At 36.0% G+C, this 16,189-nt stretch overlaps 1 protein-coding gene across 2 annotated transcripts in view; it reads left to right on the top strand.

Moving 5' to 3' along the window:
- Positions 1-13,110, top strand: part of NUDCD1 (NudC domain containing 1) — a 47,197-nt gene extending 34,087 nt beyond the window's left edge. The window contains exons 9-11 of one of the 2 annotated variants that reach the window (XM_062570553.1): positions 6,793-6,952; positions 10,190-10,464; positions 11,697-13,110. In XM_062570553.1, coding sequence (XP_062426537.1) covers positions 6,793-6,952; positions 10,190-10,464; positions 11,697-11,810 — 549 coding nt within the window. In that variant the 3' untranslated portion in view covers positions 11,811-13,110. Of the gene's footprint in view, positions 1-6,792; positions 6,953-10,189 lie in introns of both variants that reach the window. The other variant, XM_062570554.1, reaches the window with a different exon arrangement.
- Positions 13,111-16,189: the final 3,079 nt, after the last annotated feature.

Here is a 16,189-nt window from a genome sequence, read left to right as displayed (position 1 = left end):
AGTTAAAGGACTATAATCTTACTAGATCATGGAAATGTGTTGGGATGGTTCACATGACTGGAGTTCTGTGCTGGGTGGATACAGGCTTTTTAGGAAGGACAGAATGGGAAGACGAGGAGCAGTTGCACTTGATGTGAAGGAGCAACAGGAATGCATGAAGCTTTGCCAGGAAACAGAGGAGTGACCTAAAGAGTGAGAGCTTATGTGTCATGATTAGCAGGCAAACAAGCATGGGTAACATAGCGGGTGTCTGTTATAGAAGCTTCATGTTTGCAGGCTGTGCTCCTAATGGGGGACTTCAGCCACCTTGATACATACTGAGGGACAACACAGCAGGGCACAAGAAGTCCAGGAGGTTTAAGGATTTCACTGATGACAACTTCCTAAAGCTGGTGATCGAGGAACTGACAAGGTGAGATGCTCTGCTGAACCTCATACTTGCAAACAAAGAAGGACTAGTTGGTGGTGTGAAAATCGAGAGCAGCCTTGGCTGAAAAGGCCTTGAGGTGGTGGAGCTCAGGCTCGTGCAAGGAGATGGTGGAGCAAAAAGCAAGATTACAACCCTGAACTTCAGAAGAGCAGACTTTGGCCTGTTGAGGGGTCTGCTTTGAAGAACTCTGTGGGGATAGGACCATGGAGGGAAGAGGAGTTCAAGATGGCTGGTTGATATTCAAGGATAACTTCCTCCAACCTCAAGAATGGTCCAATCCAACACGTAGGAAATCAAACAAAAGCAGAAGGAGCCTGCATGGATGAGCAAGGAGCTCCTGATTCAACTCGAACATAAAAAGAAAGCATACAAGAGATGGAAGTAGGGACATGTGACCCAGGGATAATATAGATGCACATGGAGAAATGAAGTTGGGAAAGCTAAAGTCCACTTGGAGTTGAGATTGGAAAGGAACATGAAAGGCAGCAAGGAAGGCGTAAGCAGCAAAAGGGCAGCGTAAGCAAATAGACAAAATATGAGCCAGCTGCTAAATGGGGCAGGGACCCTGGTGACAGAGGACACAGAAAGGGCAGAGGTCCTGAATGCCTTCTTCACTTGAGTCTTCATTGAGAAGACTGGCCTCCTGGAATCACAGGCTCCTGAGACCAGAGGGGAAGTCTGGAGCAGTGAAGACTTGCCCTGGGTGGAGGAGGCTCAGGTTAGGGAGCGCTTCAGCACGCTGGATGTATGCAAGTCCCTGTGCCCAGATAAGGGCTGGTCAGCCTCAGCTCGATCCCTGGGAAGGTGATGGAGCAACTGATGGTGGAAGACACTTCCAAATGTATGAAGGACAAGAAGGTGATTGGGAGTAGTCATCATAGATTTCTAAAGGGGAAATTGTGCTTAAGCAGTCTGTTAGCCTTCTCTGACGAGATGACTGGTTCGGGGGGTAAGAGGAGAGGAGTGGATGTTGTTCACCTTGACTTTTGTAAGGCTTTTGACCCTGTCTCCCGTAGCATGCTCATAGACAAGCTGATAAAGTAAGTGATAACGGGCTGAACTGCTGGGCTGAGGGGGCTGTGAGCAGCATCACAAAGTCCAGGTGGAGGCCAGTCACTAGTGGTGTCCCTTAGGGGTTGGTATTGGGACCAGTACTGTGTAACCTCTTTGTTAATGATCTGGATGATGGGACTGAATGGACCTTTGAGAAATTTGGGGATGACCGTAAACTGGGAGAAGTGGCTGAGACACGAGGTGGTTGCGCTGCTATTGGGAGGGACTTTGACAGACTGGAGAAATGGGCAGAGAAGAATGTCGTGATGTTCAACAAAGGGAATTGCAAAGTCCTGTGCCTGGAGAGGAATTACCTCTCACACCAGTACACGCAGTGGGCCAACAGGCTGGAGAGCGTCTTTGCAGAGGAAGAGGTGGAATCCTAGTGGACAGGAAGCCCAATGTGGCAAAGGTGGCCAAGGGTATTTTGGGCTGCATTAGGTAGAGCACTACCAGGGGGTCAAAGGACCATGAGTAAAAATAAGATGCTGGAGCATCTCTCATATGAGGAGAGGCTGAGAGTTACTTTGAATGCAAATATTCTATTATGTGAACAAAAATGTTTTATGTAAAAAAGAATTTGAAGTGAACTTGAACTGATGTTGAAATACAGAGTGAGAAAGGATGCAATAAATTTTCTAAAAGTGCTAAACTAAGATGAAGTGAAATCTCAAACTTTTTCATTTATTAAACTGAAGAAATTTAGTTGATCCTTTTAAACTTACTTTTTAAAGTGGGAAAAGCTCTCATCTCAAATTGTTTTGACAATTTTAGAACCATAGTCTTAACTTAGATGGATTCAAAGGTTTATTTAGTTGGAATGAAAGAATTTGTAGTGTCATCTTCATCGCATTTTTTCCCCACTGAGTGAATTTCTTTCTTGAGTTCATTTTTGTCTGTTATAAAAGTAATCTTTTTTCTTCATATCTTTGAGTTGCTGGGCTTGCCTTTTAAGTGTAAAAAGACAAAATATAAACTAGAAGGAAAAATATCTGCTATAATTTTCAATTTAGTTCAGAAATGGATATTTTTCATTTTTCCATGGACTTAAGAATATTGGGGTCATTCATTCCTAATCCTTTGTCATCCCAAAATGGTTATTTACCATCAAGTCTGAGCTCAAGCAAGATCAAAATGAGCTAGGTACATATTTACCATAGCGGTGTTCGTACCTGCTATATTTATCAATGTTCAAACGAGTACAGAATGCAAGTTTCAGAAGTAGACATTTTGTATTGCTTCAATGAAGTGTCTCACAGGAGAGTGTTTACCATTAGTGGGACAAGGTCTTTTGTTACTAGTTAACGTAGGAGATTCTGTATTCCTCATCAAGGAAGTAAAACGGTTCTCATTTTAATTACAACAAAGAGCCATCTCTAACTTCTGGGAAGAAAGGAAAAAAATGACTTTGGTGAAAAAGATAAGAATATGTATGTCCTGGCAAAGAAAAGAGACTAATTTTAAAGGCTCGCATGCTTAATCAAGAAAATGTTCTATCTTAAGGATACAGCATGATAGATTAGATTTATCAAAAGATAAAATCTATGATGGGAAGAAGAGCATTTTACAGCAACTCAGTTCAATAAATTACTGATCATTTTGATGTTTGGAGTCTCATATCATAAATTACTGAGTTCTTCTAGATGAAATTTTGTGGGAGGCAAAATTTTCTAGATGATAGGTGGATTGTGTAAACACAGCAAAAGAGCTTCACATCGTTTTCTCCCAGCTAGCGTGTAACACTACTCTTTCCTTTATATATATGCACAATAGAGAAGCCTGAGGCGATCTTCTCAGTAGGTGCCAGAATGAGCTCTGTTAACTAAACCTGCATGCCATTCTGTGAACCATATCATGCTTATGTCTGAGCTATAGGAATGTGGAAGGCATGTCACACGTTTCTGTGTGTCCATTAGAGTGGAGTTGCTCAATCTAGTGGTCTAGAGAAGAGGCAAAGTCTTCCTTAGGCTTATGTTACTGCTTCAGATTCGAATGGTTCTTTATTCCAGTTGAGTTTCTCATGTTTGGACAAGCACATGGAAAAAAAAAAAAAAAAAAAAAAAAAATAAAAAAAAAAAAAACAAACATTTCCTGTTTGGAGTATCTGTCTATATGTCTGTTGCTTGTGAAATCAATAATTACTCAGTCTCACGTCATTTTCAAAGCTAAAATAGGAGATATCTAACCCAATTTAAATAATTTGTTGGATTTTTCAAGATAGTACCAATTACATCTGGCAGTAAAAAAGTAATCAAAGTTCTGAAACACTTTACTGGAATTCTGTACACTTAAAATAATTCTCTACATATTTCACAAGCTTATTGAAACCTAGGGGAAAAAAAAACTTACTTTCTTTATGTTTAAAAGTTTGTGATGCAGAGATTAAAAACGAACAGCTGAGTAAAATAACATTCATAATTATCATATGTATAATAGTGTGTCACTGTTTTGGACAAATGTAGATTTAAACTGAATATGTTATTTTTACTTAATTACGTGTTCTTTTTCACTAAAACCAAAACCTATAAGTTTTTAAAAAGTATTATTTTTCTGACATGTATCTCAGAGAAAATAATTTATTTTGAATTTTAATGTATCTGGTACTAGATAAAGGATTTTAAAAAAAATAGTAACTAGGTGCTTGACTCCTAAATGCTGTTTAGCTGCTTTGAAATAGCTACAAATGACTCAATGCTCTGTGCTATAAGACTAACTACTTATTATATGTAAATTAATTAACATAATACTACGCCTCTGGCTGAAAATGATATTTGCTGGTATGATTTTGTTGGGATTTTATTGAGATATCATAAATACTTGTGCAGTTTCTCGTTCTCCAACTCTGAAACTACTTCCCCAGTTCAAAGAAGATTCATAAGAGTTGATTCCTCAGGGTTCAACCCCCTTAAAGGTTGATGCCTAATAAAGTGAGATGTAAATAAGGAAAGAGTGCTGTACATTATTGGTCTCAAAGATACTTCATATCTGTTAGTCATGTGAATAAGGACAATAAGAAAGAGGGCAGACCTGTACTAGTGCCTCTATTTGTAGCTCCACACACAGCAGCTATTTGGCCTGTAAGCACAGACGAAGCTCAGAAGTAATCATAGACTGTGCAATGACATACTCAGCAAAGCAGGTAGGGATTATAGGAGAGAGCTTAAAAATGAAAGGAAAAGAGGTGAAGTCTGCAAGGAGTTTTGGGGAGGAAAAAATTAGGGAAATATATTTCCAGTCTGTAAGAATCCAAGCTGCTCCAGGAACAACTTGTGTTTGTTACCTATGCGTTGAAAGAATGAGTGGCAGACTGAAGTGAATAGCTTGTCATAAAAAATGTAATGAATTCCTACAAAGTAGAAACACATGAAGAATCACTGTGAACGTTTAATCCAATTACAGAATGATGTTCTTCCATACTGTTCTGAATATTTGTACATAAATAGCAGCTAGAGCAAATTATTTGTAAAATATTGAAAAAACAAATGTTAATTTTTTTAACACTTTTTTTAGTGCTGATCAATAAAAGTTATCCTGTGAAGACTTTCACATTTTCTTTCTTGCTGTCTCTGGGCTCAGAAGGTCAGTCTGACTACTTTAATTCTTTTCTTAGGAATCATTTCTAACATCTAGTCCTATATTGTAAAAATCACAATAAGGAAGATATCATGCATGAGAAGTACAAACTCATTTCTATTCTCAAGTTGTTTCCCCCTTATTCTGCCAATTTATGTGCTCCTCAGAGATGTCTGCTCCACTTGCCTCTGTCAGTGCCATCTTTCTCACTAATTTTCTGCCTTTGGCAAATGTAGCAGAGTTCTGCATTTTGTCCAGAACCCTGTAACAATACAGTAGCTTCCTCTTGCCTCCTGCCTTAGTTTTCATAAGGCACCTTATTCATGGAGCTCTTGACATCATCTTTGCTAGGGTTTCTTTAGTTCTTATTTGCTTGAAAATTAGTAATGCTTATTTCTTGATTGCAGCTGGCCCTAGTGGGAGGATTGTCACTTCTTTCATTTGTAGCCATTACTACAAGGGAAGAGATTGTCTACCTCTTGAACAGCAGCACAGGAAATACTAGTAATAAGGCTGTTTTGGAGTTGAGGCATTAGACTGAATCATCTGAAATAATTTTCTTCCTTCTGCCACCGACTGCATAACTTTGAATAAATATTGAAGAGATAACAAGCTCAAAAGATATGCTCTGTGTCTCAATAGTTGTTAATTTTGTCCACTGGACCTCATGTTGAGATTAAATTAAGGTCTTCAAGACAGATCCCATCCTTTTACATTTGTACAGTCATAGAGTGTAAAAAGAGTGCTTTGACAATTGTTTGAGACTTACTAGTCTATACATGTCAATGTCCGAAACCCACGTAGAGAAGTTGTACTTTGTACATTGTACTATGTATATTAGGGCATAGTATCAGAAGTTTCTGTTGTATCTATAGCTTGTGAATATAAAAAATAATGCAAATGTAGTTGTTCATCTGGTAAATTTAGATCTGATCTGAGTACAAAGGGAATTCCTGAACATTCTTTCCTGAGGGACCTTGAAGGAACAGGTTACTGTTTCCTCTTTGAGTATTTACTGGTTATACTGCTACATAAGAGCATTGCTTTAAGTTCCGGTAGAAGAACTTCAATAACAACCTCAAAAGATACGTTGTTTTATTGTTTATTCTTTCACTACAGGGTAGCAGGATAACTCTGTCTTGCCATTCTCATGTGATTAAATTATTCTGTTGAATACAGGTGGCTGTTGAATGTTTTTAGTCATCTAGATATGTCTAATAAAATAGAGTTTTGATCTGAAATTCAGTGTAATTAGACTGTGAGTAAATAAAAAATAATGAAATTTCATAATTTAAGTATTTTAACTGAACTGTGTCCTTGTGTTTCTCAACTTTTTCTGTACAGGGACAGTATTTCCTTCCCTGTTAGCACTACAGTAAAAGAAAAACAGTCATGATTATTTAAACTGAGAGAATCTTTTCCTAACATTGCAACTTGAAGGTTAGGATCCTCGATCTTAGACAACCATTTGTATGCAAACTCCATATCCCCTTTTGTTTGTGTAATGGGCATAATGTTTCCCTAAATGTTACACCAAAAACCTAAATTGCATGTTTGGGATGTGTTAGCTACCTACTGAGCTGCTGATCAATGTGATAAAGCGTAATGCATTCTAATATTTTATCAAGTAAAAAACATTAAGCAGTTGAAAAAGAAGATCCAGTTTTGACCTTGTCTGACACAGTCTGCTATGTATGCTTTGAATCAGTATTTTCTATTTCTTTTTTTATTTTCAGATTAATCTTGGAAGCAACCAGTATCTTTTCTCAGTTGTTGTGGATCCCAAAGAAATGCCTTGCTTCTGTCTGAGGCATGATGTTGATGCTCTTCTCTGGCAGCCCCACTCTGACCAACCAGAGAACATGTGGGAACACATTGCAACTTTTAATGCTTTAGGTATGAAATTAACTTCTGTGTCACACTTCTCTGTCTGAGACTTTTCTGCTTGATTGCTCTTAGTTTGGCTTCTGTTGATATTCGCTTAAATTTGAACTGAAAGATATTATTCTGTTGATAACAGAATGCTAGCTTAATTTTTAGAAATACTAGAACATGAGAGATAAAGGATGTTTATGCCTGGAGAGGAAAATAAGCCTTTTCAGACTATCTACAGGGTGCAAGCACAGTCCTGCACAGTAAAAAAGGAGAGTTCATTAGATAAATAAGCTGTTTGAAGATTTTTAAGAGCACAGTTAGCACCTAAGCACTTGCATGGAAATCATCAGGAAAAGAGTTACAGTTACTGATGATAGGTCTAGGTGTTTAAAGGTTTATGATAAGATATTTTAATAAGTGACTTGCAGAATTTTCCTACCTTATTTACCCAGGTGGCAAGCCTGAAGAATTGGAAATGATTGTTCACTGGCTCTTCTGTTGTAAAAGCTATGAGTATGAAATGATCCTAGTACATAGTAGGTTAAAGAGAAACTAAAAGAAATACTTCATATATGTGTAGTTAAGTCCCTGTTCTGAAGTTAGACTGGCAGAAATGTAAAAAAGTATGATTGTGAAGAGCACCTAGTTATTTACCTATTCTTGCACTTGAGCCTGGGACTCTGTTTTTAGCCACTGTTAGTACCAGTATCCTGAGAATCCTCAGAAGCAGAAAAATTTGGAAAAACAATTTGGAAAAATAATTTTTTTGACCTTTTTGACTTTTTGATTTTTTACTTTGAAAAATATGGATAAAAGGATAAGAATGACCTATCAAATCAGGCAGAATGGTTCACATAGCCCAGTGTTGTATCAGTTAACTAAGAGACAGATAAATAAGTTTTCATGAAATTAATCAAGTGCAGAATATATTTCTGCTGTGACAATTACAGTCTTCCTGTTCTCTAGATGCTCTTTGGACTGATCTTTAATAATTTCATGGGAGTGACAATTTATTGCTTCCCTTCTCCAAATAAAATTGTTTGACTGCACCAATATCAGTTAATCTGCATCCAAAATGAAAAGAAAATTACTAGCCGTTCTATAGAGCTTATGCAGGTTGCCATAACACTTAATTGGTTTTATTCTGTTTTTATTATTTATTCTGTTTTGTATGTGAGTTATCTTTTTACAGCCTGTTATGGTAACTTAAGGTCAAATTAAACTGGAAGTAGCTTAACAAGGATCTCTAATAGAGAGATGAATTCTATAATTTGCTCCACTTTTTTTTTTAACCTATTTCAAATTTAATAGTTTTGTGGAAAAAATGGGAGACAAGGACTAAGATGTCTTTTTTTAAAAATGTATTAGTTTCAAGTTTCTATACTAACTTTGTAGTATTGCTTTAAGAATATGTTTCTATTACTTTGAAAGGAAAGGAAGGAAATTGATATCTTTGAGCTTTTCATACCTCTGGTGATAAAACGAACACTGTTCTTTCACTTCTTTCCCCTAACTGTATTACCATTTTACAGTATTGCATTGAAATATACACTTCTGTACTAATCTAGTTCACCTTTCATTGCCAGAGGTGATGCCTGTCATTAGCTCGTTTATCTACAATGGAATTTAAAAATGCTTTTAGAGCTAGTAATGAAAATGAGTAATAAAAACATACTTTCTAAATTTAAAACCTAATTTTTCAAAACCTACAATGTTCATTATATTGACCAAAACAATACTAGTTAGCTCTATTTCCTTATTTTCCTGTTTATACTTTGGGGATTAGTTTTTGACAAGCAGTACAAAGATGACTGAAAAATTATTATTTGGGACCAAGATTTTTTGTTCCTTATATCTATCCTGACAGCTTACTGTTGAAAAAAGTGATTGGTTTTGGATGAATCTTTGGCTGCTTACAAATAGCTTATAATGATTTGCTGATATTTGAAGGAGCAATGCTTGTTCTTGTCGCTTCTTACCACAGCTTATCAAAGGAACATCTGTCTTTCATGACTACTCATCAGTCTGGGTATAGTCTGCTATAAGTTCCCTGCTGCTAACATAGACCCCAAAATTATGGTTTGTAGACCAGAAAAATAGAGGGATAGTGGTGTTTATTTTTAAAAAACACAAATCTAAAAATCTGTGATTTTCTTTAAGGGAAATCCTATTTAAATACAAGTCCTCTGTCTCAAACGCCCCTTCACCTGGAAGGCTATATTTAAATCCGGCTTTTCTTGTCTGTGCTAGAGTTTAGAAATATGAAATAAATTAATGAATTTGAACTTCAAAAATTTTCCTAGTTGGTCTGATGTTTCCTAGTAGAGCAATTCAGTCAATTGATTGTCTAGCTATATATTTACTAATTGTTTACCAATGAAAACTATCAAGGGGTGTTAAATTTGAACAGAAATCCTATGTTGGGGACAGTAACGTGCATTTGAAAATTTAGGGAAATCAGGATTATTATTGAAACAAGCTCATTTTAGGCATGAAAATCTTTAGCTGAGGTATGAAGGTATTTTGACCATTACCCTATAGAGATACTGACAAAGAAGGATGGCTGAAAAAGGTGAACTCTAGCATACTTGCATCTTTCAATGATATCTATTGTCATGCATTGTTCAATGGCAATGGAGCTAACAGTATTTTGGAAAGATAGATCACTTTGCAAAGATTGTATCTCAAGTCTCATCACAAAAGTATGAGAGGATATCTGTTTGAAAGAAGTCTGTTTCTTAATTAAGTTCTGTAAAGAAAAAGAAAGTGATATTACAGCAAGTTGAAGAGTAGCTCATATTTTTTTGAGTCAGTTCTAAACAGAAGGCAAGTTTAAAATCAGGTAGACCGTAAATCTGAAAGTGTTAATTACAAACTAGGATGTGACAGGAGAAGAAAAGGGTTATTCTAGTTAATCTTCTAATATTAGGCCAGGATGCATCTCCATGTCTTATGATCCCCACCGTCCCTGGCTGTATATAGATAGAGATACCGTCCCTGGCTATATATACATGTGCTTTAAAAATACCAATTAGGAAGGTATACAGAAGAGTTTATATATTGGTATTCCACTGGTTAAAGCATATCTCCGAAACTATTGCCTTATTTGAATGACAATATACATTTCTTTCTTTCTGCTTTTAACTACTTGCTTATTATTTTTGAAGCTAAGCTTGATTTTGAAATAGTGATTGGAATTGGTATTGAAACCATTATATTGCTTCTCTCTGTTTCTTTATATCTTCTTGGGCTATGCAGGTTATGTCCAAGCATCAAAGCAAGACAAGAAGTTCATGGCTTGTGCCCCAAATTATTCCTATGCAGCACTTTGTGAATGTTTGCGACGAGTTTTCATCTATCGCCAACCAACTCCTCTCTCCACAGTCCTCTACAACAGGAAGGAGGGAAGACAAGTGGGACAGGTTGCCAAGCAGCTAGTAGCGACCCTGGAAGCTAATGATCCTATCTTAGGCTTTCAGGCTACAAATGAGAGGTTATTTGTTCTCACAACGAAAACCTTGTTTTTAATAAAGGTAAACACTGGAAATTAATTCAGTATATCCTGTTGTTTGTGTTCACAATTGGTAGAAAAAGTAACTAGGTAAAAACTGAGAAGTTCATGCTGAAGTTTAAAAGAAAATGTAACATTTTATAGAGAAATCAAAATTTTTAATTAGAAAGCTTTTCATCTTTGCTATCACTGAAGTAAGCTTTTGGAGTTTTTCAGAGACAAAGTCTCTGTGCTATCAGTTTTCTTAAAGCTATTGTCAGAGACTGATACTGCATAGGCAAATAGATTAATTTGTTGTTCTTTTCTATATGATTGTATTTGCCACACTTCTGAAGCTTGAGAATTCATTTCTGTTTCTAATTGCCACTTTTTACCTCTGAAGGAAATAAATAAGGAAATAAAGTGCTGAATTACAAGCAAAACAAAGAACAGTGTATCATAAAGAAAAATTTCCAAATTCAAATTCAATTGGTCAAAAATGATTGAATATTTCAATATTCAAGGTTATTGAATGGAATATGAATGGAATATTACATTTCTTATGCAGGTATTGGATTCAAGTGGAAGAATTACATTGTATGTGCAGATTTTTCATTATTGATCTGTGACTTACTCATGCTTGCGGTGAAATCTGATTGTATTTTAAGAGACACTGTAGTAGCTTTTCATAAGTATTCCTTATAGCAAAAATAAGTGTGAATGTATATCTAGTCATTATATATTGAGCAGTACAGGTCAAGGTCTAGTTATAATCTCAGTTGTCATTTTCATCTCAGGTTGTACTTAAGTGACTAATTTACAGCTAGGAAGTGGCTAATGGAAAATGCACCTATCTAAACCTGAGATGTGCAACTCATCAAGTGCTGCTTCTGCCTTTAGATATCACCATAAATGTGTTACTTCTTAGCCATTCTGCCTCTGATGCACAAACCAAATGTGGTGTGTTTGCCCAGTAAGAATGCACTGACCATGAGGATGCTCTAAAGTTTCCGTTTAACAAACGGACATTGTTAATCTGTTGAAAAGTTGTATCTGGAGATTGTTTCCTATTTTGAAACAACAACATCAATACAGTTAAACAACAAAAGGTCAGTTGTGACAGTTGCACTGTATTTTATAATTTTTGTTTGCAACTCCACAGCAAAGAATCTCTAATCGATATGTTGCATGCTATGATTAGTGGTACCAAAGTACTGAAACGAACACAAATGCAATGAGTGGCTTAACAGTTCGCATCTTTTTTCAATATTTCAGACCTCAGTGAAAATCTATGAAGAGGAAAAGATATATTCCTTTTTGCGGACTATTAGGTTTTTAGTTTTGACTACTTTGACTCTCCTTAAGGTTTTCCAAACCTACTCAGTGTAGTGATTGAACAAGATACTGAGAATTTAGAGGGAGACAGCTTGCCAACAATATTAAAAAAAAAAAAAAAAAAAAGCTCTTCAAGTCTTCAAGGAGCCTAACTTTCTTCTTCCTGACATCAGTATTATATTTTATATCCATTATAAGATTTTCCTTATTCTTACCTATGTAAATTAAACCAGACTTGAGCCCTAAATCTTCCTCCTCATTCTGTTTTTTAAAAATTGTCTTGAAGATGCTTTTTAAAAAAGACTTAATGAAAGTGTTAGTGTTTCATAAATGTTTTGCTTCTAAATTTTCATTATTGAAAAAATAATGTTGAACAAGGTGGTAGAATTCATGCAGCAATTCTTTAGAAAAAGATTTTATACAGTTAATTACTTTGCAACATAAAATGTATTGAGTTTTATACGAATATTACTTAGTTACCTGAAATTCCTCAATTGCAGAGTAAAGAACAGGTAATGGATTTGGGGGGAATGGAGGAGGGAAGAGAGAATGAGATTCATAGGCAATATGCTTTTGTCACCTTACACTATTACAGGAAGCTTCAGGACAGATGAGAATTTCAGCTGTTTGTCAAATCCTACTGACTGTGGAATAGATATCTAGAAACAGACTTTGGTAATCTTCTGGAACAGATTAAACAAAGTCAAATAAAATGATCAGCTCTTCAGAGGCTGTGTTACAATACACAGTGAGGAAAAAGGTCCTGCCTACATGTGTGTGATTCAAAGGAGTACAGGTTTGCTCCTAGGTACAACTGAACATGGTGAAAAGGTTTATGCCTTGGTCTGTGTTGCTCATTCGTTAGCAATGGTGCTGTATCCACAAAGGATGTCAGACCACTCATACAGAAAAAAAAATAAAATGGATTAAGAACATTGTATTTAAGACTTGTTGCCTTGAGGAACTGTGCATACCATTGTGCAGCAAGATACTATAATGAACTGGCTGCAAGCCACCGGGAGACATTTACTAACATCAGTATTTCCATTTCTATGTTCACTTACTTTTAAGGCTTATTTGCTTAGCATTTTAATGCAGGCTCATACAAAGAATATGCAATATTATGTGGATATTTAAAAGGGGTGGTTTTTTGAAAAGCATAGCCTGATTTTTCTGGGATTCTACCTCTTGAAATCTTAGATTTTAAGACACAGTACTTCCTGAGAGGTGCCAATCAACTGAGATCCATTCACAGAATTTCTAAGAAACTATTTCAATAGTACACATTTACATTATTTATTTCAAAAATTGTTTTCCCTGGCTGATTATCTATTTGGAATGTATCATGTATTCTTCTACAAGTTCAAAAAGAATGTTAAATTTTATTAATAAAATTTTTTGTAATTATTTAAAAGGATCTTTGTTCATTTCAAGCATGCATCTTTTACATGCTACTGAAACAAAACGGAAAAATAGAAACAGGAAATTCCTGAAAATAGGACTTGATATGTTAAGGAATGTTTTGTGTTCGGACAAAGTTCTCGTGGGTGCCTGCACTGCAATGTGATGTTTGTTACCAAGACTTGTGCTATTGTATTCCTTGTTCACGTCTCTCAAAACCCTTATACTGTCTTCTTTTTCTCTCATGTCCCGTATCTGCCAACATACCAATTTAATTTAAAATGTAATTACTGAAGGAGATTGATATGTAGTCAGGTGTATTCTTGTGTACACATTAGTGCACATTCCATTCTTTAATCCTGTGCTTGTTGCATGTAATACTCAACTGATCTTTACAGACACTTTTTGATGAAGAAGCAGAGGGATCTATGCTTCCTTCTGCTCCCTTTTCCTCAACCTCTGAAGGTATTTTTTGTGGGAGTGCGTAGAGGAGAAAGGGAAGGGGTTGGTCTGTATTATGTCCTGTGTCAAAAAGTGGGTCTGCATTAATGAAACAGCAGACACTGTGAAAGTGCTAGTTAAGGTTTATTTTACTGAACGTGAGGGGGGATTTCTTCACTGTGAGAGTGACAGAGTACTGGAGCAGGTTGCCCAGAGAGGTTGTGGAGTCTCCTTCTCTGGAGATACTCAAGGCCCGCCTGGATGCAACCCTGTCTACCATGCTCTAGGTGACTGTGCTGAGCAGCGGGGTTGGACTAGATGATCTCCAGAGGTCCCTTCCAACCTTAATGATTCTATGATTCTATGATTCTATTTCTATTTGCTGTACTTTGTTTTAATAATGGACATTGTTGCTGCTCTAACTCTAGAATTTCCTTGCCCTCTGTCAATTTATATTTTACATTCTCATTATGCAAACTCAATATTAAGCAGACTTGAAGTCCAGAGTCAATCATGCATTAGTATATAATAACTATCTTTTACTTGAATTATTTTTGATTACTGTCCCAAACCTGCATACCACAACTTGCTTATGAATCAATTTACTGTAATCACAGTGACAGTAATCTTAAATTCTGATTGTTAATTCAAGATTCTTCTCATTCTATGAGAGAATAAAATGTACATGATCACTTTTCTGATAACTGAATCAGTGGCCCTGGATTTTCAACTGCTTTTCTGTCCACACCTTCCCCTTGTCCCCATTTTTGTTATGGTAGTGGTACTGGTCTTACTAGGCAGGGTAGATATACATCACTAAATTGAAATAAGAGTGATTTATAACTTGATTCCCTTCCTACCAAAAGAAGCATGGTCTTATACTGGGAGTCCATGAAATGTTAAATACTAGTTCCAAACTATGAGCTTCTTCAAATAATATCTGCACTTTGACTAGTACGATAGGTTCAAAACCTGATTCTGTAGCTTGGTTTAGGAGTATGTGTCATACATGCCATTTGTAACTGCTTTCTGGAAATCTGAGGAGATTTGGGGATTTATTTCGCCTCCATGTGATGTATCTGCATATATGCTATGGATAAAGAAGAGCAAGGTCAAGAGATGGTTTATATAGCTGCAGTCATTGAGGTAAAAGAACCAAATATTAACCAAGTCTTTGTTAAGACTATTGATTATTGCAGTAATTTTATATGTAAGGTTTAATGCTATTTTGCTTTGAGAAGAATCTGCTGAAGTTTATTACTGATAACAAAGCAGAGAATCTTCATCATCTTAAAGTTTTTTTCCAAAAAATATATGGGCTGTTTATGAATCTGTATATTTATTGTGGAGCCAGCAATCTGACCTAAAGTAGAAATACTTTGCTGTATGCTAAAATGTGGAGTTGGGCTTGGAAATAAGTTATTTAATATAAAGAGATCCTGAATATTAGTTAAAAGGCTACTTGGAATGTGTATTAGTTGTTTTGTTTTATCCTTTTTCCTAATTTTCTATCAAATTTTCCTATTGTCAGGTGTTTTTCTCTCGTTTTTATTGTTGTCCTACCTCAAAATGTAAACATTTGCAAGTCAGATGTAAATGCATTGCAGTGTCAATCATGATAACTGCCATATCTGAAAACATGAAGCCTATGTGAAGCCTATGGAGTTTTTGTTCTGCTGAGCATTAAATATATGGTATCTTATTATTTCACCAAAAACTTAAACAGCTCAAAGGCCAAGTATCGCACGGGTGCCTTCAGTTCAAAGAGATGATGCAAGAGTAATAGCATTTATTTTTATCAAAACAAGTGGTTTTGAGTGCGAAAAACAAAAGAATCATTGAATTACAAATATAGTCACTTTGTCACTGAAATTGCTGCCAATTAGCCTTTAATGATATTTCTTTTTGAAGCTGTTCAGTCTCTTTTCCTGCGTTCTGTACGTCCTCTCTAATAAATATAGAGTACCTAAGGGTAGTTTGAGGTTGAGCTGTTTATTGGAATTTTCTGAATAACTGAATTAAACTTGCATATAGTCTATCTGTAATATGGGCAGGAGGTACAAGATGGATACATCTAGTCATAAAGAGACCAGGAACACCGGCTCCTGATTTGATCAAGAGTTGAGAACCTTCTAAACAGAAATAAAAGCTGATGGTATGAAGACATTCTCTTGCAATCTTGCAATATCCAATTCTAACAAGAAAAAACTTGGGAACCTGTGCAGGAGATTAAGCTTCCCTAGATAAGATAAAGTATACATAGGCTTCCTTTTAAAATCCCTTAGAAGGATATAAAAATAAAGCAAAATCCATTTACCTGTAAAAGTTATCATTGGCTATGGACTCCCAATGAGAGAAGTGTGAAAGGTGGCTGAACTCTGTGGGGTCTGCACAAAACTTAGCAGCTAACACATAATCAGTGATATATTCAAGTCCAGGAGAAGGGAGCAAAACTTAGGAAATTCTACATGAATAAATTGAACAACCAAAGAGGGAAGAATGAGATGTTGGAAAGGAGGAGGACATGCCTACGTATGATTAAGACTTCCTCTGTTCCTGTTTTCTACACATCCCTTGTTTTCCTATGAAAG

Source organism: Rhea pennata, chromosome 2, assembly GCF_028389875.1.
Source record: "Rhea pennata isolate bPtePen1 chromosome 2, bPtePen1.pri, whole genome shotgun sequence".
Taxonomy (NCBI): domain Eukaryota; kingdom Metazoa; phylum Chordata; class Aves; order Rheiformes; family Rheidae; genus Rhea; species Rhea pennata.
This window is presented reverse-complemented; position numbering and strand designations above follow the sequence as displayed.